The sequence below is a fragment of the Rhinichthys klamathensis genome, unplaced genomic scaffold (genome assembly GCF_029890125.1).
Source record: "Rhinichthys klamathensis goyatoka isolate OS25496 unplaced genomic scaffold, OSU_Roscu_1.1 h1tg000015l_1, whole genome shotgun sequence".
Lineage (NCBI taxonomy): Eukaryota > Metazoa > Chordata > Actinopteri > Cypriniformes > Leuciscidae > Rhinichthys > Rhinichthys klamathensis.
Window position 1 is genome coordinate 3,021,456 of NW_026606567.1, and position 24,000 is coordinate 3,045,455.

The window sequence follows — 24,000 nt, forward strand, 5'->3', positions numbered from 1 at the left end:
TAAAAAACGAGCCAATGGTAAAGAAATGCCATGGGTCTGCGGAATTTGCATAGTGTAACTCTGCCCCACCTCGTGGGTATAAGGAAGAACGCTGGCAGAATGCAGACATGTTTCCCTGCTGAGGAGCCAAGACTGAGCTCGGCGTTCCAGCGGAACAGCGGAAGTGGCAGGAAGACGTTACGTTCCCCTACTCAGGGAACGAGGGTTACATACGTAACCGAGACGTTCCCTTTCATAGTCACTTCGAGTTACATCAAAATGACGACGAAATGGGGGTACCAGTCTAATCAGGCCACCTCTCGGCTGTCTTCCAGTGCCCTGTGTAAGTGTGAACTCCCTGTCGTGAGACTGGCACGGCCGAAGGACTCCCACTTAACACAGGAATACCAAGGTACACTGGGGAGCATATCTCAGTGGAAATATGCAAACCATGCCCGCCCGAAGGGAGGTCTTAGGAATACACGTATGGCCCGAGAGAGGGTAGCATACGGAAGAACACTGGAGTGTCCAGCCCGTAGGGTGGAATCTTTCAACTCCAGGGGTGGCAAGGTGGCTTGCCGAGGGAAGACACATGCTCAAGTGGGCTTACAGTGGAAATACACACGTGGGGGTCACCCAGCGGGGGAACCATGCACATGGAGGCACCTAGCCAACTGCGAAAGCTGCCGGGGGCATAAGTCAAGTCAAGTCACATTTATTTATATAGCGCTTTTCACAATACAGATTGCATCAAAGCAGCTTCACAGTGATAACATGAAAGTAGTACAACACAGTTCAATAATATTGTTGAATATTAAATATCCCCAACTAAGCAAGCCAAAAGCAAGGCGATAACCTTGGCATCGACGTCAACAGTGCGGGAGGAACTACAGGGCTTCTCGGGGAAACTCACCTGAGGAGAATATCGCACGTATCCAGTCCGTGGAGTGGAATGGCGAGCAAGCGAAGACACCTGAGCGGATCCAAGTTACTGGCTAGTTGAAGCGAGTACACGAGAGGACACTGGCTCCACTCGGAGATTATAGAATCTCGCCAATGTGTTAGGTGTCGCCCAGCCTGCAGCTCTGCAGATGTCTGAGCCCAAGAGGAAGCCACACTCCGGGTGGAGTGGGCTTTCACACCAAGGGGGCACGGTCAACCTTGCTGCTGGTATGCCAAAGCAATGGCGTCCACTATCCAGTGAGACAACCTTTGCTTGGAGAGAGCCTTTCCCTTCAGCTTCCCACCATGACAGACAAAGAGCTGGTCTGAGGTCCTGAAACACTGCGTCCTGTCTACGTAGGCACGGAGAGCGCGTACTGGACAGAGCAGTGCCATGGCTGGGTCTGCCTCCTCCGAGGGCAGCGCTTGCAGGTTCACCAAAGGGAGTGTGTAGGAACCTTGGGCACATATCCAGGCCGGGGTCTCAGGATCACGTGAGAGTTAGCCGGCCCGAATTCCAGGCACGCTTCGTCAACGGAAAATGCCTGCAGGTCCCCTACCCTCTTGACGGAGGCCAATGCAACCAGAAGCGCTGTCTTCATCGACAGGAACTTAAGCTCCACTGATTGCAAGGGCTCGAAGGGAGCACTCCGCAGGGCAGTTAAAACCACTGAGAGGTCCCAAGAGGGTACGAGAGGAGGACGAGGAGGATTCAGTCTCCTCGCTCCTTCCAGGAACCTGATGACCAGGTCGTGCTTCCCAATGGACTTACCCTCAACTGCAACATGATGTGCGACGATAGCGGCAACATAAACTTTCAGGGTGGAGGGAGACAGCCTTCGCTCCTACCCTTCTTGCAGGAAGGAAAGCACGACACTGATCGGGCATATCGTGGGGTCTTCTCAGTGAGAAGAGCACCAGTTGACGAAGATGTTCCACTTCAACGCATAGGCATGTCTCGTGGACGATGCTCTAGCGGAAGTGATGGTAGCCACCACCGCTGGTGGTAGGGTACTCAAACCTACCTCGTCCCGTCCAGGAGCCACACGTGGAGGTTCCAAAGATCGGGTCGAGGGTGCGATAGGGTGCCCCGTCCCTGAGAAAGGAGGTCCTTCCTCAGAGGAATTGGCCAGGGAGGTGCTGTCGCGAGGAGTACAAGTTCAGAGAACCTGGTCCGGGTGGGCCAGTGCGGCGCAACTAAAATGACCTGCTCCTCGTCCTCCCTGATCTTGCACAGGGTCTGTGCGAGAAGGCTCACTGGGGGAAATGCATACTTGCGGAGGCCCTGTGGCCAGCTGTGCGCCAGTGCATCCGTGCCGAGTGTGCCCTCGGTCAGGGAATAAAACAGGCTGCAATGGGAGGAGTCGTGGGAGGCAAATAGATCTACCTGAGCGTCCCCGAACTGTTCCCAAATCAGCTGAACCGACTGGGGATGGAGTCGCCATTCACCGGAGAGAGGCTGAATCCGCGAGAGCTCGTCGGCTGCACAGTTCAGGTCTCCTGGAATGTAAATAGAACGAAGCGACCTCAGATGCTTCTGACTCCATAAGAGGTGGCGAGCGAGTTGCGACATACGGCGGGAGCGTAGACCACCCTGACGGTTGATGTACGCTACTGACGCGGTATTGTCTGGACGGACTAGTACGTGCTGGTCTTAGAGCAACGCATGGAAGCGGTGCAGAGCCAATTGTACTGCCAACAACTCGAGGCAATTGACATACAGAAGGCGCTGGGGTCCTGTCCAGGAGCCCACGGCAGCATGTCAACTGCACATGGCACCCCAACCCGTGGTGGAGGCATCTGTTGAGACAACAACATGCCTGGAAACTCGATCTAGGGGCACACCGGCCCGTAGGAAGCTGAGGTTCAACCACGGGGTGAAGGTTCGACGGCAGGTCAGAGTAACTGGTACTCGGAGTGTGCCCTGTTGCCATGCCCACCTCGGGACTCGATCGCAAAGCCAGTGCTGAAGCAGTCTCATATGAAGCAACCCGAGCGGTGTGGCTGCCGCTGCGGATGCCATATGCCCCAGGAGCCTCTGAAATAGTTTCAGTGGAACCGCACTCTTGCTCTGGATTTGACGCAGGCAAGTCAGCAGTGACTGCGTCCGCTCGCTCGTAAGCTGCGCGGACATGGCGACCGAGTCGATTTCCATACCAAGAAAAGAGATCCTTTGCACGGGGCAAAGTTTGCTCTTCTCCCAGTTGACCCGAAGGCCCAGACGAGCTAGGTGCCAAAGCACTAGGTCCCTGTGTTCGCAAACCTGGTCTTGAGAGTGAGCTAGGATTAGCCAGTCATCGAGATAGTTCAGGACGCGAACCCCGTGTAGCCAAAGCGGCTCAAGGGCTGCCTCGACGACCTTCATAAAGACGCGAGGAGACAGGGCTAGCCCGAAGGGGAGAACCGCGTACTGATATGCCTTCCCCTCGAAAGCAAACCGACGAAAGCACATACACGCAAGACAACGATCATGCCCATCAGATAATGAGACGGAACGACCGCACCCAGAAATACATGGGCGAAACATCTTGAAAAAGACGTGCCCGTGCAAGATCTTTTGTGAAAGGACGCTCAGCAGCCTGTGCTGAAGCAGCCAGGGAGAAACACACATGCTGGATGCAGACCACTGCACAGATCAGCAGGCAGGAATGTGAAACTCGCTGGAAATCGCCTTTGCACCAACAAAGACTGGAGAGCTGCTCGTCTCAAAGGATACTCGATGACACTCAGAGAGAATTCAGGCTGTAGGTGTGAAGAGGACCTCTTGGCTCCGAAGCAGAAACATGTCTGCATTCTGCCAGCGTTCTTCCTTATATACCCACGAGGTGGGGCGGAGTTACGCTATGCAAATTCCGCAGACCCATGGCGTTTCTTTGCCATTGGCTCGTTTTTTTAACACTCGAAGGTGATAGGCTTCTAAGCGAAACCCCCATTTCGTCGTCATTTCGACGTAACTTGAAGTGACTACGAAAGGGAAACATAATTAGGCGCAGTTTACGCTTCCCCTCCCATCTCTTAATATGTGACACTCCCACTTTCCCTTTGACCATCCCATGAATGCAAATGCATGACACAAAAAGCGCATTTTGCCATTTTCAGTTCCCGCGACAGGCAGTCTGCGCTTTCATCTCGGTGCGTCCCGTTCGTACATACCTCGCCATGGTTTTATGTGCACTTTGCGAAACAAATACGCCTGAAGTGGGCGCAAAACCGTTAGTACATCTGGCCCTGTGAGTCGAGCTCTGGATTATCAACACAAAGATTGTGGCTTTGAAACTTTATCGTCTTTTAAGTTTTTGCATTGTCCCATAATGTTGACCTTTTTGACCCTGTAATGTTTCTCGCATTGTCTATGAAATCAAAATATATGAATAATTTGCCAGTGAGAGAATGAGATCATCTGTTGAATACGTTTCAGAGCTCATGCTCCTAAATTACCAATGATTTTATATTGACAGATGTTCCCAAACCGACTCTGACTGTACGGCCACAGAGTTCAGTGTTCACTGGAGACTCAGTTACTCTGAGATGTGAGCTGGATCAGTCATGGGATGGATGGGAGTTTCTCTGGATTAAAGACTCAAACACTGAATCTCCTGAAGCTGCAACTAAAACAATTGATCCTGTGAAAGTCTCTGATGGAGGAGAGTACAGATGCAGAGCACAAAGAGGAGGATATTACACACATTACAGTAAACCAGTACCAGTGACAATACATGGCAAGTGTTTTTTCTCATAATGAACTGCTCTGAGAACACAATGAAATTGATTCATAAGACGCTTGTAAAGTGACTTATTATTTATGTTCTTTATCACATTATTTTAACTGTTTATTGTTGCAATTATATAGAACCAGAGTGAGCATAAACCTGATCATCATGTATTCAGAGAAGACTCGGTTACTCTCAGATGTGACATATATGATGAAGGAGTCACTAGCTGGTGGTACAACTGGTATAAAGATGGTTCAACCAGTGTTTTCAGTGAACGACAGAATCACACATTCAGTTCTGTTTCTGAGTCTGACGCAGGAAAATACTTCTGTTATGGGACAGAGACTAAAGGATCACGCAGTTCACAACTCAGTGATGAAGTTACACTGACAGTATCAGGTGAGTTTGATCATCTCTTCATAAACAACAATATAATAAGCAAGGAAAATATAATCATACACAAGTTAAATAAGGACAGGTGCGCTAACTAATCTAAACTGGCGAGCGCCCGCTTTGCGGCCGATATGCGCCCTTTGATGTGCACTTTTGCCGAGCCCGCACTGATGCGAACTCCACAGCAGACTTCTTCCCGACAGTCAAAGCGGCATTACGTCACGAAAGTGAGGACTCGTAGGAAAACCGCGAGTGCTAATGGTGCTGCTGTTAGCTAAACTTTTTCAGCACTTTTCGATTTTGTGAACTATTTTCAATAACTGTTTGATTCTCTAGTTCTGTCTTTAAGCAGGTTAATAGTGTTTGTGTTCTTTAAATGTCTTTTTCTGTTTTGTCTTTAAACGCCAAGGCTTTAAGAGATGCTGTTAAGCGCAAGGCCTTATTTTTGTTTACCAGACAGTTTGGTTCTGACTTTGTATTTTTTCCAAGAGTCTCACTCTAAAGATAATTATAGAACTTTTTGGAAATATCAGTGGGGTAGCGAGATATGGTTCTCTCATGGTTCGGAGCATTCAGCAGGGGTTTCTTGTTTAAAAAAAACAACTTTACAGGTGATGTTTTACATACGTACTGTGATGAGTATGGGCACTTTATTTTGTTGATTCTAAAGTGTTACAATGTGAATCTTATCGTTGTTGGGTATTTTTATGGGTATAACTCTAGATCTGAGAATGATCAGTTATTATTTTTTATGGCAGTCAACATTTCTAAACGCCTACTTACTGATTGGTGGTGACTTTAATGTTGTCTTAAATGAATCCCTTGATAGGTGGCCACCTGCATGGTCGCCCAACAAATTCAAACTCTGCTTTGAAAGCATTTATGAATAGGTTCGAGCTTATAGATATATGGAGGGCCAAGAACATAAATGATAGAGTGTACACATGGAGCAATAAAAATTCATCTAGACTTTCACAAGTTGATTTTTGGTTAGTCTCCACAAGAATCTCGACAAAGATAATATTTGTGTTTATATCTCGGCAACTCCATTAACAGATCATAAGGCTGTTTGCATTAAAATGTTGCTTTCTCCTGAAGCTAGTTGTAACAGGAGCTCTTCTTATTGGAAGATGAACAGCTCATTACTTAACCATAATGAGGTTAAGTCAGAGCTGAAAAGTCTAATTGGGATTTATTGGAGTAAAGCTAAACAAGAAAATTCATTTGGCACCAATTGGGAACTGTTAAAATGTGAATTTGGGAATTTTTTAAGAAAATATAGTTCTAATTTGGCTAATTCAAAACGGCTTGAAGAAATGGAAGTTGTCAGTGAAATCTCGTCTATTACCAGGATTTTACCTGAAAATGTGTCAGATAGTCAAAGAGCGTATGTAGTTGACTTGCAAATTAAGTTAGATGATTTGTATAAATTAAGAGCAGAAGGTGCTTTCATTAGGTCAAGCCAAAGGTGGCTAGAATTTGGAGAACAGATGTCATCTTATTTTTTCAAACTTGAGAAAAATAAGGCTAAATACAATTCTATTTATTAATTAAATATTGAGGGGTCTGTCTCAGAAAATCCTAAAGAAATTTCCCAATATTGTTATAAATTTTATTCAAATTTGTATAGTTATAAATTTAATGTAGCTGATTTAGATACTTTTTGTAAGCACCTTGGTTATGTTAATTCTATTAATCAGCATGAAAAAGTTTTTTGCGATTCACCAATTACTGTTGATGAGGTTAAGGAAGCAATTTCTCAACTAAAATGTAACAAGTCACCTAGTAACGACGGGATAATGGCTGAATTTTACAAGTCTTATTCTGAGATTATATCCCCTTTCCTCCTCGAAGTGCATATAGAGAGCTTATTGCTCTGAGCTTACAAGTATGAAGCAGGGTGTCATTTGCTTAATATCTAAGCCTAAAAAGGACACACTTTTCTTAGACAACTGGAGACCCATCAGCCTCCTTAATAATGATTATAAATTGTTTGCCCTTATTTTCTCAAGCCGTTTCAAATTGACTTTGAACTCCATTATTGATGAAAATCAATCAGGTTTTATGAAAGGCTGCCATATTTTCAATAATATTAGGCTTGTCTTCAACCTCATTGATTACACTAATCTTATTGAGGATGACAGTTTAATTCTTTTTTTGGACTTTTTTTAAGACCTTTGACACTATTGAGCATCCTTTAATTTTTTTCTGTTTAGAACGTTTTGGTTTCGGGCCCTATTTTTGTAATGCCATGAAAACTTTGTATGCAGGAGGAAATAGCTTGGAAATAGCAGTGAAATTAGGGCATGGCATAACCCAGAGATTTCTTCTAGAAAGAGGAATTCGGCAGGGGTGTCCAGTTTCGGTATATATTTTTCTTATGGTAGCACAGGCAAACGGGTTGGCGCGTATGGTTGGGTTGCGGAGAGATCGTGAGATTGTGGTTAGGTCACATGTGAACTACGAGGAAGGAGCAACCTCAGCAACAGCAGGGATGTAAAGGTCAGTAAGCTGGGCTGAGTTGAGTGGGGGACGGAGGGGGGTGACTCTGGGACGCCAGAGTCACTGTCGAGCCCTCTTGAGGTGTCATGGGCTAGTCGACGAAACTGAGGACGGAAGGTGCCCAAATTAAAGACCTTAGAGATGTCCCCTACTCGGCTCAATCCAGACGGTTGTCGTGCTGGTCCACTGGGGAGATCACACTGTAGTTGCAGCCGTTGTGTGTGCTGACGCGCCAAGTACACTGCAGCCGTTAACGCCGGACAGAAGGAGATTCACATCACCATATGGAAGGAAGCGTAAATGGATGGAGAAGCATAGGTTACTGTAAAGCTACGTCTTAGTTTGTGCTTATCTTGGCGAATGCCGAGTACAAATCAGCATGAAATTTTAACATCTACTCTCGTGTAATGGAAATCATTAGTCAACTAGCCGATGACACAGCCTTATTTTTTAAAAACTCTGGCCAGGTTCATCAGGCAATTAAAAGTATTCAGCTGTTTTCAAATGCCTCAGGTCTTTACCTTAATATTAAAAAATGTGAAATATTAGCCTTGAAAAGCTCCTCCCTTGTACCTATGGATGGTATCCCTGCTAAAGAAGCTGTTAATTATTTGGGAGTTGTTGTCTCGAAAAGGGAGCAAGAGAGAGTTTTTTTTAATTTCAATCCTGCTTTTGAGAAGATTAAAAGCAAATTTAATCTCTGGTTATTAAGGGACTTGTCCCTTAGAGGTAGAGTCCTTCTATCAAAGACAGAAGGAATTTCTAGACTAACCTATGTGTCACAATCATCGTCTGCACCATTCTGTCTTCGTCTTCACTACACTTCCCAGAATCCCTCGTGTCTTCAGCACAGCTAGAGGCCGAGTCCCTGGCTACACCTCAGTCCTCAGAGCCCACATCTTCATCTCGACCTTTCAGCCCGTCGCCTCCACCTAGATCCACGACTCCGTCATCGCCTCTGCGGTCCGTCTGCCCGGAAGCTCCGCTGGGCTCTTTCGCCACTCCAGGTCGGCCTTCGGTGGTCGAAGTCCAGTTTCTACCACTTCCGGGATTCGGGCTGCACCCTCACTCACCCTGCACCCCTTCGGCACCTCTGGACTCCCAGTCAGCCTCCCTCACCCCGGTCATCCATGCCTACGACACATCCTCAGTCCTGCAGATCAGCGGCGCGGCTCCCGTCTTCCAAGCCTGCGATGGCGCCATGGTCCTTCGGCCACTCCATTCCGCCATGGCCGCCCGAAGGGTCCTCTTTGCCATGGCCGCCCGAAGGGTGTTCTCCGCCCTGGTCCCCTGAACTGTCAGCTCCGCCCTGGCTGCCTGCCCAGCCTGCTCCGCCCTGGAGGCTTCCTGCTCCTGTGAGGCCAGGCCCTGATCAGCCTTCAGGGCGCCCACCTCTGTTGATGTTCCTCGGCGTGAGGTCACGCCTACCGGGAGGGGGGAGTTATGTCACAGTCATCGTCTGCACTATTCTGTCTTCGTCTTCACTAAACTTCCCAGAATCCCTCATGTCTTCACACCTGAACTCACTCCCTCATTACACACCTGTTCATCGTCATCATCATCCGTGTCACCTGTCCTCACCTCGTTAGTGTTAATTTGTATCTCTATTTAGTTTCCCTCTGTTCAGTCAATCCTTGTTGGTTCTTGCTAATGTTTCGGGGTTTGTGAATGTTACCTGGTGTTTTATGCATCTTAACCTTCTGCCCCTGTTTGGATTACTAGTAAATGTTTGAATTGGAGCCTTTTGACTCTGCCTCTTCTTCAACCCGCACCACACCTGTGACAGAAGAACCGACCAAACAAGAAGCATGGAAGTTACCCGTTTCCTTCTAACCCCAGCCGATCGTCTGATCCATTGTTTTCAGGACGGCCGTTTCATCGAGAAATATGTTGCCGGATTCCTGGAAATATCAGATAGGGTAAGCTGGACAGATCAAGTCCTAAAAACAGTATTTTGGGGCGGACTGGATAACCATCTGTACCAGCGAGCTCCAGCGGCGGCAGTCCCAGGCACATTTGCTCAGTACCTGGATCATGTGCTGTGGTTGAGTGGATCCACTTTCACCGTGGGTGAGGCTGATAACATCACCACTCAATCACCATCTTCTGCCTGATTCTCGTCCCGCCGAGACCATTCTGCCTGAGTCCCGTCCCGCCTGAGACCGTCCTGTCTGAGCCTCGTCCCGCCGAGACCGCCCTGCCTGAGTCTCCTCCCGCCGAGACCACCCTGCCTGAGTCTCGGCCCGCCGAGACCGTCCTGTCTTAGTCTCGTTCTGCCAAGACTGTTCTGCCGGAGTCACTTCATGCCGAGCCTGCGCTCCACGTCAGCACTGCCGAGCCAGCACATCTCGTGATGCTCGCCGAGCAAGAGACTGAATTCCCACCCTCCCTCCCTGTCCCACCTCCTCCCATCTGCCACCTTTCCACTCTTCCGCCACTGCCTGTCAGCCCATCAGCTCGTCTAAGCACCTTCTGCGAGGTGGAGTCGCTGTGGGCCTGCCAGCCTGCTGCTTCAGCACAGCTAGAGGCCGAGTCCCCGGCTACACCTCAGTCCTCAGAGCCCACATCTTCATCTCGACCTGTCAGCTCGTCTCCTCCACCTAGATCCACGACTCCATCATCGCCTCCGCGGTCCGTCTGCCCCGAAGCTCCGCTGGGCTCTTTCACCACTCCAGGTCGGCCTTCGGTGGTCGTAGTCCAGTTTCTACCATAGACTTCTGGGATTCGGGCTGCACCCTCACTCACCCTGCACCCCTTCGGCACCTCTGGACTCCCAGTCAGCCTCCCTCACCCCGGTCATCCATCCCTACGTCACCTCCTCAGTCCTGCAGATCAGCGGCGCGGCTCCCGTCTTCCAAGCCTGCGATGGCGCCATGGTCCTTCGGCCACTCCATTCCGCCATGGCCGCCCGAATGGTCCTCTTTGCCATGGCCGCCAGAAGGGTCTTCTCCGCCCTGGTCCCCTGAACTGCCAGCTCCGCCCTGGCCACCTGCCCAGCCTGCTCCGCCCTGGAGGCTTCCTGCTCCTGTGAGGCCAGGCCCTGATCAGCCTTCAGGGCGCCCACCTCTGTTGATGTTCCTCGGCGTGAGGTCACGCCTACCGGGAGGGGGGAGTTATGTCACAGTCATCGTCTGCACTATTCTGTCTTCGTCTTCATTAAACTTCCCAGAATCCCTCGTGTCTTCACACCTGAACTCACTCCCTCATTACACACCTGTTCATCATCATCCGTGTCACCTGTCCTCACCTCGTTAGTGTTCATTTGTATCTGTATTCAGTTTCCCTCTGTTCAGTCAGTCCTTGTCGGTTCTTGTTAATGTTTTGTTTTGTGAATGTTACCTGGTGTTTTATGCATGTTAACCTTCTGCCCGTCTGCACCTGTTTGTATTAAGAGTAAATGTTTGAATTGGAGCCTTTTGACTCTGCCTCTTCTTCAACCCGCACCACACCCGTGACACTGTTGCTTCATCTATACATTTAGACTATAAAACTATCAAAACTATTGATCAGATTTTATTTAATTTTCTATGGAATAATCGTGTGCACTACATTCGTAAATCCGTTGTTTTAAATTTCCTTAAAAGTGGTGGCCTTGATTTTCTAGATTTCAATACTTTAAATAATACCTTCAAAATGAATTGGTTAATTTTGTTTGAAAAAACCTCCTTTGTGGAATTCTATTCCTAATGTTATTTTTAACCGACTTGGGGGGCCTTTCTTTTTTACTAATGTGTGATTATAAAATTGACAAATTGCCAGTGAAACTTTCTGCCTTTCATGCTCAAGCTGGTTTGAAAAGGGTATTGTTTTAGTTTGTCATTTGTTTAACACTCAAGGATACCTTATGACGTATGACGAGTTTCTTTTGCACTTTAATTTCCCTGTGACTCCCAAGGAATTTGCTCTTGTATTTTCTGCAATCAATTCTGGATTAATTTCCTTATGTAGAGGTGTGTTGTCATCAGTTGATATGCCCATAATTAACCCAACTAACACAGTATGTGGTCAAATTTGTTTTTTACAGTCAAACAGCAATAACAAATCTATTCGATCTCTATTTTTAAAGGAGGTTGTCACCAAATCTTGCTCTATTACTTATTGGACTAAATTTGTTAATGATCTTGATTGGGAAAGTGTTTGGTTATTACCTCATAAGTTCCCTTTCGAAGGGAACTCAACAATACGTCATCGACGTTATGGGGAACGCCTCAGGCGTGACAGGTGTCTGAAATCACTATCAAATCACGTCAATCACATTGACCGGCGACAGCCCGTGAATCATTAGCGTGAATGATTAACGTGCGACCTGGAAGTATATAAGGGCGCCTTGCAAACATCTCATCTCATCGTCTTCAGGGACTGTTTGTTTGAAACGCTATTCAGATATACGGGGGAAAAAAAGGTAAGAATGAAACGCACAGCTAAAACTGATTGTTTTCGTAAGTGTGCCGACCCGTGTCCGAGGTTTCTGACACCGGCCGACACACACGAGCTGTGCGTGTTTTGCTTGGGTGAAGAGCACGCACGGGAGGTTCTCGAGGGAACCCTCTGTGCGAACTGCGAGTGTTTTTCCCTTAAAACGCTCCGCTCTCGTCTGGCCCTCTTCTCGAGTGAGGGGGGTTCAGCGTCTGGACCTCATGGTGCGGGTCCCGCTCGTGCCGAGGCCGAGCGGCGACTTACATCATGGGGCTCCCAGATGGAGCTCGTCGATCGCCTCGAGAGGGCTGTAAACCTCTCAGATGATTCGACGACTGACGAGGGTGAACTGCAGGTCGATGGGGAAGACTATTCACCGACTGTACCTGCAGTTGATGCTCTTCAGGACGCGCAGGAGATGGCTGAGGAGATTTATGATCAAATAGATCCTGAACCTCCTCAGCCATCCAGCCCCGTGTATGCAGAGCTGGTGGATGTGATGGGGCGCGCTGCCGATAGGCTGCAGCTGCCTTGGCGGCGCGCTAGAGGAGAGACCGCTCGCGGCAGGCTCGACGATCGTTTTCTCCCCGGCCATACACCACCAGCTCAGGTGAGCCTTCCATTTCTTCCTGATCTCCATATAAAAAAAAAAAAGAGAGAAAAAAAAAAAAAAAGAAAGAAAAAGGGAGATCGAGAGGGCATGGAAGAACCCGTACTCTGCCCGTATCCACCGACATCAGCGGGCTAGTTTCGCTGATGTTGAGGGGATCGGAGAGCACGGGTACGTGTCCATGCCGCCCATTGACGAGACGTTCGCGAACTATCTCGTGTCTGGGCGGGCAGCGACACTGAAAGCTCCAACCCTGCCATCCAAACCACTGAAGACAACAGCTCGTTTGAATGGCAGAGCATACACGGCAGCAGGTCAGGCCGGTGCTGCACTACATACCATGGCAGTGTTGCAGGCGTACCAGGCCGACCTGCTGGGGGATCTCGACCAGGGGGCAGGGATGTCCCCTGAGGCGGTGGCTGAGCTGCGCCGCACCACAGACTTGGCTCTCCGGGCTACCAAGCAAACCGCTGCCGCGATCGGACGGTCGATGGCGGCGATGGTGGCCACGGAGAGGCATCTGTGGTTAAATCTAGTCGACATCGGGGAGAAAGAAAAAGCCTTTCTCCTCGATTCGCCGGTTTCGCCTTCCGAACTCTTCGGCACCTCCGTGGAGGCGGTGGTGGGGAAGTTCAGGGAGGCGAAGGCGCGCTCAGCAGCGTTTAAAACCTGCATGCCGCTGAGATCCGCGTCCATACCCCGGCAAGCGGGTGGGCCTGGCCCTTCACGGTCTAAGGACCGTATGCAGGGTCAACGAGCCAGTGTCGCCTCTCGTGCGCCCCCTCTCTCAAGGAGCAGGTCGCAGAGAAGGCGTGACTCCCGCAACAGGAGAGATCTGAGGGACGTTATCCAGCGCAAGCGCACACAGCGTCGGTGATGGATAACCTCCCCGGAGGGTCACGACATTTCTGCCCTCTCCTGACCTCCAGGCGTTCATTACATCAGGCCTGGGGATGGGCCTATGATGAGAACTATGTTCTGACGGCCCACCTAGGTTTGGTTTTTGGAAACGCCCCTTTCAGGCTTGTGAAGTGGCGGATCCCAGGTTCTTAAAAGAACTGTCTGAAAAATTGGGTCTTACTTCGCACGCCGCAGGTGAGCTGCCGGTCTTTTGAAGAGTATTTTTTGTGATTAAAAAATAAAATGTTTCTCTCTACAGACCGCGTTCCCTGTATAGAGTTATGGGGTCATGTCAAAGTACTAAGGTAAGAGAACTTTTTTGGATTATTAGGGCCCTGAAGTCCCCTGCTAGGTGGCCAGTGCGGTAACTGTGTTAGCCTTCGGGCTGCTAGGCCACCGTAGGGTAGAGTAGTTGGTCTCTCTTTTAGAAATTTTTCTTAGAGGTTGACTGGCGCTAGTGCTTCAGTTAGATCTTATGTCCGGCCCACGGGGCCGTTTTTGACTTTTCTGAGTGTTTCGCCCCTTGAGCTCTGTTTGGGTTTTCAGTAGGCTGGCGATTTTGCAGCCCTTTGTATGGAATAATACAGATTATATTCTTTAAGTGGCTGTGGCTCCTCCGAGCCCTCAGATAGATCTATGCTTACAGGCTGGCCCTCACCAGGGCCACCTCTGTAGCTGGCCTAGGCTATCCCTGGGATATTGAGGCGCTCTGCTTTGTTAGCATTTCTTCCTCTGACTCTTCACTTTGTGAGTGTATGTTTTACATCCCTGTATACAGCCTCCTCCCATGGGAGTCGTTAGGCCATGGCCCGCCCCCTTCTCTGCATTCTGGGGCGACTAGAGTAATGCAGCTTGGTGCAGAGGTTGGTTTATAAGGTCATGGTGGGCCTCAATCAGGCCTCCGTGGTTTTTCTATCTTTTTCGAGCAGGGTTAGGTCGTCTTTCGCTTCACTGAGAAGACGGTCTGTCTGCCCGACCCTGCCGTGCAGAACTGGCATTTGGATTAGACCGCCAGTATAGGCTTATTTACCTCGCTGAGCTACTGCTCGAGTGCTGGGTTTTTAGGTGGTGGTTTTTAAGAAGCCCCCACTCCCCTAGGTTGGGCACAGATACATTTCTGTCACCCCTAGAGCCGCTGGCAGGCCCGCACCTTGGTAACCTCAGGGTGAGGTGTGAGTATTCCCCTGTGACTCAGGGTAGGTCTGAGCACTTCACTCTCAGTTCTGTATTTTTCTACCTCGCACCACTATGGCTCGGGTCGAGTACGAAGTAAGCCTTCACTTCTTCCTTTGTCGAGGTTCGCTCCCCTGAAGCCAGAGCATTGCCCTGAGCTGACGCCCATGCATAGATGGTAGGCCCCTGACTTCTGGGGCCTCCGTTTAGGCAGTATAGCGTATGTTGTACTCCCCTTGTTTTTTAGGGTGTGTAGCGATTGTACGCACGTATAAATATAATTAATTATTATTCATAACAGATTATGATCAATAATTAATAATTGAATTATCTTCAGAATTTACTGTAGCAAAATCAATAATATGATCAGTTTATCAGTTCATCCAATGAACGGAAAGCATAAACAATTATTAATTCTAGGAAATATAATATCTTCTTGGCCAAGAAAGACTAATTCCCAGCTAACAGCTAAATTAAGAAATAAATCAAGGGTCAAAGCATAGGTAACTTAGATCGAAGTTCAAGACAATAAATCGGTAAGCACATATCACAAGTAATGCTTCTCTTTTCAAATACAAACAATACTTTATTGATTATAAGCCTATGGCTAACACACAAAACAAATATCTAACACAAACACACGCACACGCATTCATACAAGTTGAAGAAAGACAGAGAGTGAGGAAGAATGAGTTTTAGGAGTTAGATGGTGAGATTCCCAAGATTCTATGCACTTATAAGACACAACCTGAACGAAGCATCAATAATTAATTTCACCCTTTTATCGTTTCTTAGGCGGGTGATTCAATTTTATATTAAACACCAGTTAAGAGTCTGGAGGCGTTACTTGCTTGTCCTTTGCGTTGCTTTGGGGATTCTCCTTTTTGTCGTAAAGGGGGTTTCCCGGTCCGTTGGTTGGCTGTCTCGTGCCTGGATAGATGTCTTGGGGCGGCCAATCACGTGGTGTGTTGGCGCGGATGAATGAAAGTCTTTGAAGTTGAAAGCTGGTTTTGCAGTTGAAACGTTAAAACGAAACTTTGCAGCAAAACTTAACTTAGAACCGAGACTTTTAACGGAAAAGAAACAAACTAAGAAAAGAAAGGAAAGTGTGACGAGATGGCTTCAATTAAATCTGTTTTAACCCATATCTTGATTTGGGTCATTTGTCTCTGCGTCTACATGGTTACTAACCATCGTCGGCTCCACCCGGCGTCGGGCATCACAAGAGCTTAGAGAGCGAGTCCAGAGAGCTTTTCCCGAGAGCGTTCAGAGCGCATCACAAGAGCGCAAGAGCGCATCACAAGAGAGAGGATCACAAGAGCGTTCAGAGAGAGCGAGAGTTTCTGTGTTCGGGTCTAAGGTTTTAAAGTCCAATGTTTTGTCCCGCCTCCTGGAGGAATTTGGAATTCGGACAATAAGATACTATATGGTTATTTGAGAGGGGTCTATTCTACCCCCCCCCCCCCCCCTTTTCTCATCGCGAATCATGTGTTCTCTGTGGTCTCATTGTTCTGCAGGCCTTAGCAGAGAGAACAAGAGGCGACAGTTTAGACATTATTACTATTATAAGAACATAAACATTTTTACACAGATTTCAATCAAGCCACCTTCTGAATTAATAATATATGAGCATAATGATAGGAAACACGACACTTTCATTCCAGCATCTCATAGCATAACAATTACATGACTTAGATGTGATCTAAGCAGAATAGTCCCATACAGGGGTTGTAAAACACAATATATAATTATGTTATGTTATATCATTTTGATTATGGGTCAGTCAGGAATTGTTCTGGGATGAGTTTTATGGATTTTGATATGTAAGAAAGTCCTTATGTGTGTGTGTGTGTGGGTATCCTTATGGTCCGCATCTGTCACATCCGTGGTGTGTACCACGTGAGAGTTTAGTTCCCATATCATGAGACCTTGGTCCTTAAAGAAAGGCTTCTTGTTTCACCATTTCTGAACAGATCTGTTCTTGCCAAATTATAAAACATTGACAACGTTCTCCCTTTAGTTAAGCAACAAAAGGGTCTCTTAGCTCCAGTGCCTGGGGATAATCTGGAATATGCAGCATCTTGTGTTTGGTTATGTCTGAAAGCTTCAATTGTGTTTGGTACATTCTCAATGTTGCTACATATCCCCCCTTCGGTCGATGATGGGTTGAGGAGAAGACATCATTGAACGCTGGAGAAACGGGTAGAGGAAGCAAACACACACAGCAAACAACAAGACAACACCTCCATGACTGGTCACTTTACTGGTGCAGGGCAATAGATTACCTAGGCCTAAACAGGTTCACTCTCTCAATTTAGTCAATCACGTTGAATAAAGTTGAATTCAATTTTAGGACCGTTATTTTAGTTTGTTTTGGTACGGTGATTGATCAACTTTGTGACTAAACTTGATTTGTTTGTTTTATTCTCTTCTAAATTGTTCTAGGTTTAGACCAATTTACCTTTCAATTTGTGATACGAATGATGCAGGGAGTTCTCTGGCTCACATTCGTTTTAAGGTGACTTACAAATATAGGAGTGGTGTGTCAATCCTATTATTGTGACCTTGACCCTTATGGGGTGGACAGGCATTTTACCTAATAAAAGAAGGAAAGGAAGGAAGAAGTAAAACAAAACAAAGCAGTTGAGTGTTCCTGATATGGTTTATAACTACGGTTGCGCAGCTAAGGTGTCAGGTATCATGATGTAGTGAGAGGTGTTCTCAGGTGTACTTGTTGGATGGGTAGTTACCATGTTTCCTATGGTAAGTGTAGCTAAGTTGTTAAGCTAGTTTCTGAAGTTAGTTTCTACCTGTGGGGAAAAACATATTTGTTGAATGTTTTGCACGGTAGAGGTGGTTAACTTCTGTATGTAAGTGGGTATGTTAGGGGTGTCGTGTAGTGCATGTATGTATGTATGTATGGTCAGATCTGTCTCAGTCTGTTTTGCTCCCCCCCTTTTGCTTGATGGCTTAGCTTTGATGAGCTTGTTGCATCTTTGCCTTGGAAAAGGGATCTTCTGTGATCTGCTGGGGGTCAATCCAGTAAGGCAGGAAGTTCTCGGGGCAGACATTGGGAGGTAGTTTGGCACGGATGTGTGAAGATGTAGTGCGAAACTTGGTCTCCGTTGTTGCATTCCTCCGATGATGCCTTCTGGTTGTGACAGACTTTCTGACCTTCTGTGCATACTGTTGTTGCTGTAGCACACACGTGGTTCTTGAGTTTGGAGCTCGTTTGGGGGTTTCTTTATGAGTGACGGGTAGCCAGGATGGTGTTTTCTGGTACCTCTGGATGTTTGTCAGTGGTTGACTGTGAGAGGCCACTTTGTTCTGTGTTGTTGTAGAACAAGTGGTCTTCATGTTCATTATGAAGGTGTATCAGATGAAACGGTGGTCTTCCGTTCCATCGCCATCCTGTTCGTCATCCATGTTTACCTCATTTCCGATGAACACTTTCAGTTGCCTCATTAGTTGCTCCGTGTCTTCTGAGGGTAAACTGTCTGGTTCTTGGGCATACTCAGTGCTGTGTTTAACTGAGTGGTGCCAAGGTGGGTTTCGTTGTTGAGTACCCACATGGAGTGCTTTTGGATGCCTTGGTTGATGGCCTTTGGATGTCCAGTTAGGTTTCCAGTGGTTTCCTTCTTGTGGGTTACTTGAGAAGCGTGGCTGGTCCCATGGCATTTCCATGCGGTTAGTGTGGTAGGTGTCAGCGACATGGGAGTCACGTTCTCTGTGCTCCTTACGAAGGACTGTGGTATTGTCATGCCACTGGGTGTCTTCCAGTGCAAGGCTTGTGTCTTGGCTGATGGAGTTTGACACTGTGGATGTTTTCAAACCTTTCTTTGAGTTCATCTTTTGTTTGATGTAGGCCTTGTGTGTCAGGTCACGTAGCTGTTGAATTGTCATTGTGCCTGGGCAGGCCATGATGCCAAGATGATGACTCAATCCGGGGTGCAGGTTTCTCAGGAAGAGGGTTTTGAAGTTCACATCCTCTTCAAGTTCAGGTTTGTTATGTGCACCTAAGTAGGCTTGTCGAAAGCGGTGGTAGTAGGCTTGGGGAGTCTCTTGTCGACCTTGTTTGGTTTCCATAGCGATTAACACACCGTGTTCCGACTCTGGGCCTGTGAATTCTTTAATCAGTGTCTCACATAGCAGCTGGTAGTTTGACTTGACATGAGCAGGTTGTCTGTCTAGGAAGCTTCGTACCTCTGGACTGGATGTGGATCTGAGGAGGTAGAATCTGTCTCTGTCAGTCATATGTGGTCTCACCTCTAGGTGGAAGTTGATATCTCTGATGTAGGTCTGGATGTCGGGACCCTCTGTGGAGTTCGGGTTGAACTGAGTGATATTCTTCACCAGCTGGTTGAGATCTTTAAAGGTCATCCCCTGTGCAGCTTTGGAGTCTGCCTGGATGAGCTCTCTTCGTTTGTTAGCAGGGAAGAGTTCTGGGGTGAAGGCCTGTGACGTTTTTGGTTGTGGCCATTCACTTCTTTCACTGTATGCCAGTTCTTGGATGGAGGACTCTGTTCTGCTCAGCAGGGGTGATGCTGAGGGAGGTCTCTCCCTTCTTGGCTCTGGTTTCTGTTGGAAAATGTGCTGGAGTTCATCTCTGACCGCGTAGAGCTCGTCGTTGGCGTCATCTCGCTGTTGGGTCAGATGGTCCATTTCAGCGCTGCACCTTTCCATGTGGTCTTTCAGAGCATTAATTTCAGAGTTCTTATCTTTAATGTCAGCTTTGGATTTCTCTAGCTGATGTTCAGCAGACTGCAGTTGGTTTACCAGGTGCTTTTGGACAGTCTTTAATTCTAGTTTGTCACGTTCAGTGACTGCAAGGGCTTCTTGGAGCTTATCAAGTTGTTTCTTTGTTTCTTGCTCCACTTCATCAGGCACTTTGAGTTTGTCTTGAGCTTTTGCTTTGAGCTGGTCTGTGCAGTGTTGAGTGTGCATCAGCTCTCTCAGGAACTCAGTGGTCTGACGCTTGAAGTTGTCCTGGACTTTCACTTCCAGCTTGTCTATGCGGTTCTGGGCACGTGTCAGCTCCTCTTGGAGGTGGGTGATGTGCTTGTCGCTTAGTTTCAGCTGGGCTGTGAAGGCATTGCTTAAGGAACAGGTTATTTTGGTTAGTTCCACGTGGTTGTGGTTCTGGCTTGAATCACGTGTCAGGAATCTTCTCAGAATTATGATTATTATTAAAAATAATAACAGTTCAATTGTCTTTGGTGTGAGGCAGTCTGTAATGCCTCTGAGCCAGGCGTCCACGTCATCCCTTTTGGGCACTGGGGTTCGTCGTCCACGACATGTTGGCACGCTGGGTGAAGAGACTGACACAGACCTGTGTGGAATGTAAGCCTATATGTGGTTGAACAGCTAAGTGTCGTTTCAGTGACGATACACTAATAGTGAAATGTTGTAATGTCTACGTGTTGGTCTCAGTGTAGACAGGTAGGCTAGTGATGGGGAAACTTCGTCACTCAACTGAGTGAGGGAAAGAGAGAGAAAAAGGTTAAAACAAATCTCAATTTGTAAAGGGTTTTTTTTTTTTTTTCAATGGGAGAAATATTTTTTATAAATATTTTCTATCAATGAAAAGCTGGTTTCAGCTCGTGATGTGAGGACTACGTCACTCAACTGAGTAAGGGAAAAAGAGAGGAAGAGGTTAAAAACCAATTTTGAAAAAAAAAACAAGAAAGAAAATTCTTAACTAGTAGGAGAGATATTATTTTTCTCGTAAATGCTTCCTATTAAAAAGAATCTGTTTCCAGAAAGTTAAACAATATTATTGTTTACGTTTACAACGAAAAATAATACAATAATAATGCTGATACCTCTTTTCTGAGTTTGACAGGATTGACACCACACACCGTCAGTTGGACCGCTTACAGCAGGGATGCTTTGAAGGCGACGGTTGCTCAACACTTGTCTCTGTTAATTGATCTTGGATGAGATGTCAAATTGTAAATTGCGTACACAGATGCAGGGAGAGTATGTAGAACAGAGAGAGTTTGATTAAAAATCAAATACCTAATGATTTCTTTGGAAAGATTGTCTTTCTCTTTCTTTTGAATCAATTGATGGTTCTCTCAGGTGTATTCCCTACAAGTGCGAAGAATGGGATGGAATAAAGCAGGACAGCACAGGAAAGATGTGAGAAGGGAAGGAGGGAAGGAGATTGGATCCACAAATGGCTGGAGCCTTTGTCGAACTACGAGTATGGAATTGACAGTTGCCAAACAACTAAACATTCACAAATAAACTTTTGAAAGAGAGGGTTATCTCTGATTTATTTGAAACTCGTAGTGAGATACCAATGTCTCCTATTGAGGCTCAGGTGTGTCACTTCCAAGCAAAAAGGAAGAGGTAATGAAGATGAAAGTAATAATGATAGTGGACAAAATAAGAAAGGGAAATTAAATAAAGGGGTAAATGAATAAGTAAAATAGAATGGTTAAGTTTATAACCACAACTGAAATAAATGAGAAAAGGAGGATACAACGCAATAACAATAAGAAGCAAGTATGAGTCTAACAATATTTTGTAATAGGGAAAATGTTGGTGGAATAAGTTCTTAACTTTCAAAGTTTAAGACTTATTCGCCTGTGATTAGATCTAAAAGAGAAATTTAGAAATTATGAAATTAGATTTATTAAAAATAAATCGAGAAATCATTAGAAATTACCTGTTAAGAAAAATAGAATTTAAATTTAAATTTAATAATTCCCTTAAAAAAAATCAAATTCGAACTTGACAATTAATAATCATAAACCAGCATTTTCTTTTTCAAGTAAAATGCAGGTAAAGGAATTAATAATTGCAAACGACTTCCTTTTCACGGAAAATATGGGTTAAGTAAGTTAAGATATGGGAAAGGTAAATAAGACAGAAGAAAAGACCAACAGGTGGAAAGTCAAGGTGTTTAAATGGTTAAATCACTTTAACGTTGTTCAAACAGACACTATTTAACCATTGAGGTTAATACTACTGATAACCGTAAATAATGCTAAAGGCGTTAGCATATAGGCCTCACTGTAAACAACTGCTTTGGTTAGCTTGGCAAAGGGCTAGCTAGCTTAGCCACCAAAAGGGTTTGTTTACACTGTGGCTCTGATCATGCGAGAGGTCGGAGTTCCCCCGGAAGCGTTGGTAAAGACTTCCGTGTCACGATCGTAACTATAGCGACTAAACAAACTCTAGTGGGCAACCACGTGAATTGCAACAGTTGAAATGATCGGCGCATTTCAACAATGTTTATAGAATATGCATGTACAGTAACAGTCGATCATATTACGGGAAATGTCGGCGCATTTCAAACTGTACAAAAATACACCACTCGTAGCTTTAGCTGGTTTTACGATGTGGGGCTTCACTCAATTTATTAGGAGTGATATTAACTTTAAGCAAGCGACAGCTTTGCGTTATAATAGATGGAACGATGACGACCTCGGCAGATCGTCTCTGTGCAAGTTTATCTGAGCACACGAACAACAGGGCTCTTCACTGTTGGTTAGTTTCAACGTCAAGCTTTACTTGAACACAATAAAAATAACTCTTATTCAACTACATTCGGACACACGCAGTGTTTACACGAGAATTCATTGAACAGACACCAACATACAAGCAAACATAGACAAACAGCTGTTTATTTCTGGGATTGCAATGGGACACGCATTGACAATCAGATAAATATAACTGCTTCTATGTTTATCACGGGTCGCAGTGGAACACGCACTGTGAATCGGATAAAAATATATAACGTTAGATGAGGAACACGCTCATCGCTCTGTGAGGAGAATATTCGTTCTTATATAGTTATTTTAATTACTGCAGTATAATTTTGTTAAGCTCTCTGGCTGATACACACACATGTATAGCTTTGACAGACGCTGGAACACGCAGACGTCAGTAAGCTATGTATTTCAGAAATTGAGGAACACGCTCAATTCTCACCTTATTGTTGTGTGATATTTTATATCTTGGGTTATTTTACTGCAGTTGAAAAAAAAATAACATATATGGAGGCAGACAGACTAGCTCTTTCCACTCAAACAGCAGATTCATTCAAACAGGGCGCGCGCTGCGCGCTCTCCATCCGTCACACACAGACTTATGGAGGTTCGGATCTCTCATCCGCACAATATGAAAAGATAAATTACTTCGTATATGCTTACAATTTAGGTTAAACTGCCCGCATTTTTCTCCACCATAAATAATGTAGCGATTGTACGCACGTATAAATATAATTAATTATTATTCATAACAGATTATGATCAATAATTAATAATTGAATTATCTTCAGAATTTACTGTAGCAAAATCAATAATATGATCAGTTTATCAGTTCATCCAATGAACGGAAAGCATAAACAATTATTAATTCTAGGAAATATAATATCTTCTTGGCCAAGAAAGACTAATTCCCAGCTAACAGCTAAATTAAGAAATAAATCAAGGGTCAAAGCATAGGTAACTTAGATCGAAGTTCAAGACAATAAATCGGTAAGCACATATCACAAGTAATGCTTCTCTTTTCAAATACAAACAATACTTTATTGATTATAAGCCTATGGCTAACACACAAAACAAATATCTAACACAAACACACGCACACGCATTCATACAAGTTGAAGAAAGACAGAGAGTGAGGAAGAATGAGTTTTAGGAGTTAGATGGTGAGATTCCCAAGATTCTATGCACTTATAAGACACAACCTGAACGAAGCATCAATAATTAATTTCACCCTTTTATCGTTTCTTAGGCGGGTGATTCAATTTTATATTAAACACCAGTTAAGAGTCTGGAGGCGTTACTTGCTTGTCCTTTGCGTTGCTTTGGGGATTCTCCTTTTTGTCGTAAAGGGGGTTTCCCGGTCCGTTGGTTGGCTGTCTCGTGCCTGGATAGATGTCTTGGGGCGGCCAATCACGTGGTGTGTTGGCGCGGATGAATGAAAGTCTTTGAAGTTGAAAGCTGGTTTTGCAGTTGAAACGTTAAAACGAAACTTTGCAGCAAAACTTAACTTAGAACCGAGACTTTTAACGGAAAAGAAACAAACTAAGAAAAGAAAGGAAAGTGTGACGAGATGGCTTCAATTAAATCTGTTTTAACCCATATCTTGATTTGGGTCATTTGTCTCTGCGTCTACATGGTTACTAACCATCGTCGGCTCCACCCGGCGTCGGGCATCACAAGAGCTTAGAGAGCGAGTCCAGAGAGCTTTTCCCGAGAGCGTTCAGAGCGCATCACAAGAGCGCAAGAGCGCATCACAAGAGAGAGGATCACAAGAGCGTTCAGAGAGAGCGAGAGTTTCTGTGTTCGGGTCTAAGGTTTTAAAGTCCAATGTTTTGTCCCGCCTCCTGGAGGAATTTGGAATTCGGACAATAAG

The 24,000-nt window shown here is 45.9% G+C and overlaps 1 protein-coding gene across 1 annotated transcript in view; it reads left to right on the forward strand.

Annotated features, from left to right (window-relative positions):
• Positions 1–24,000, forward strand: part of LOC130069726 (basement membrane-specific heparan sulfate proteoglycan core protein-like) — a 92,630-nt gene that overhangs the window by 28,341 nt on the left and 40,289 nt on the right. Inside the window, exons 5-7 of the mRNA XM_056233799.1 lie at positions 4,380–4,640; positions 4,699–4,709; positions 4,772–5,033. Coding sequence (XP_056089774.1) covers positions 4,380–4,640; positions 4,699–4,709; positions 4,772–5,033 — 534 coding nt within the window. The remainder of the gene's footprint in view (positions 1–4,379; positions 4,641–4,698; positions 4,710–4,771; positions 5,034–24,000) is intronic.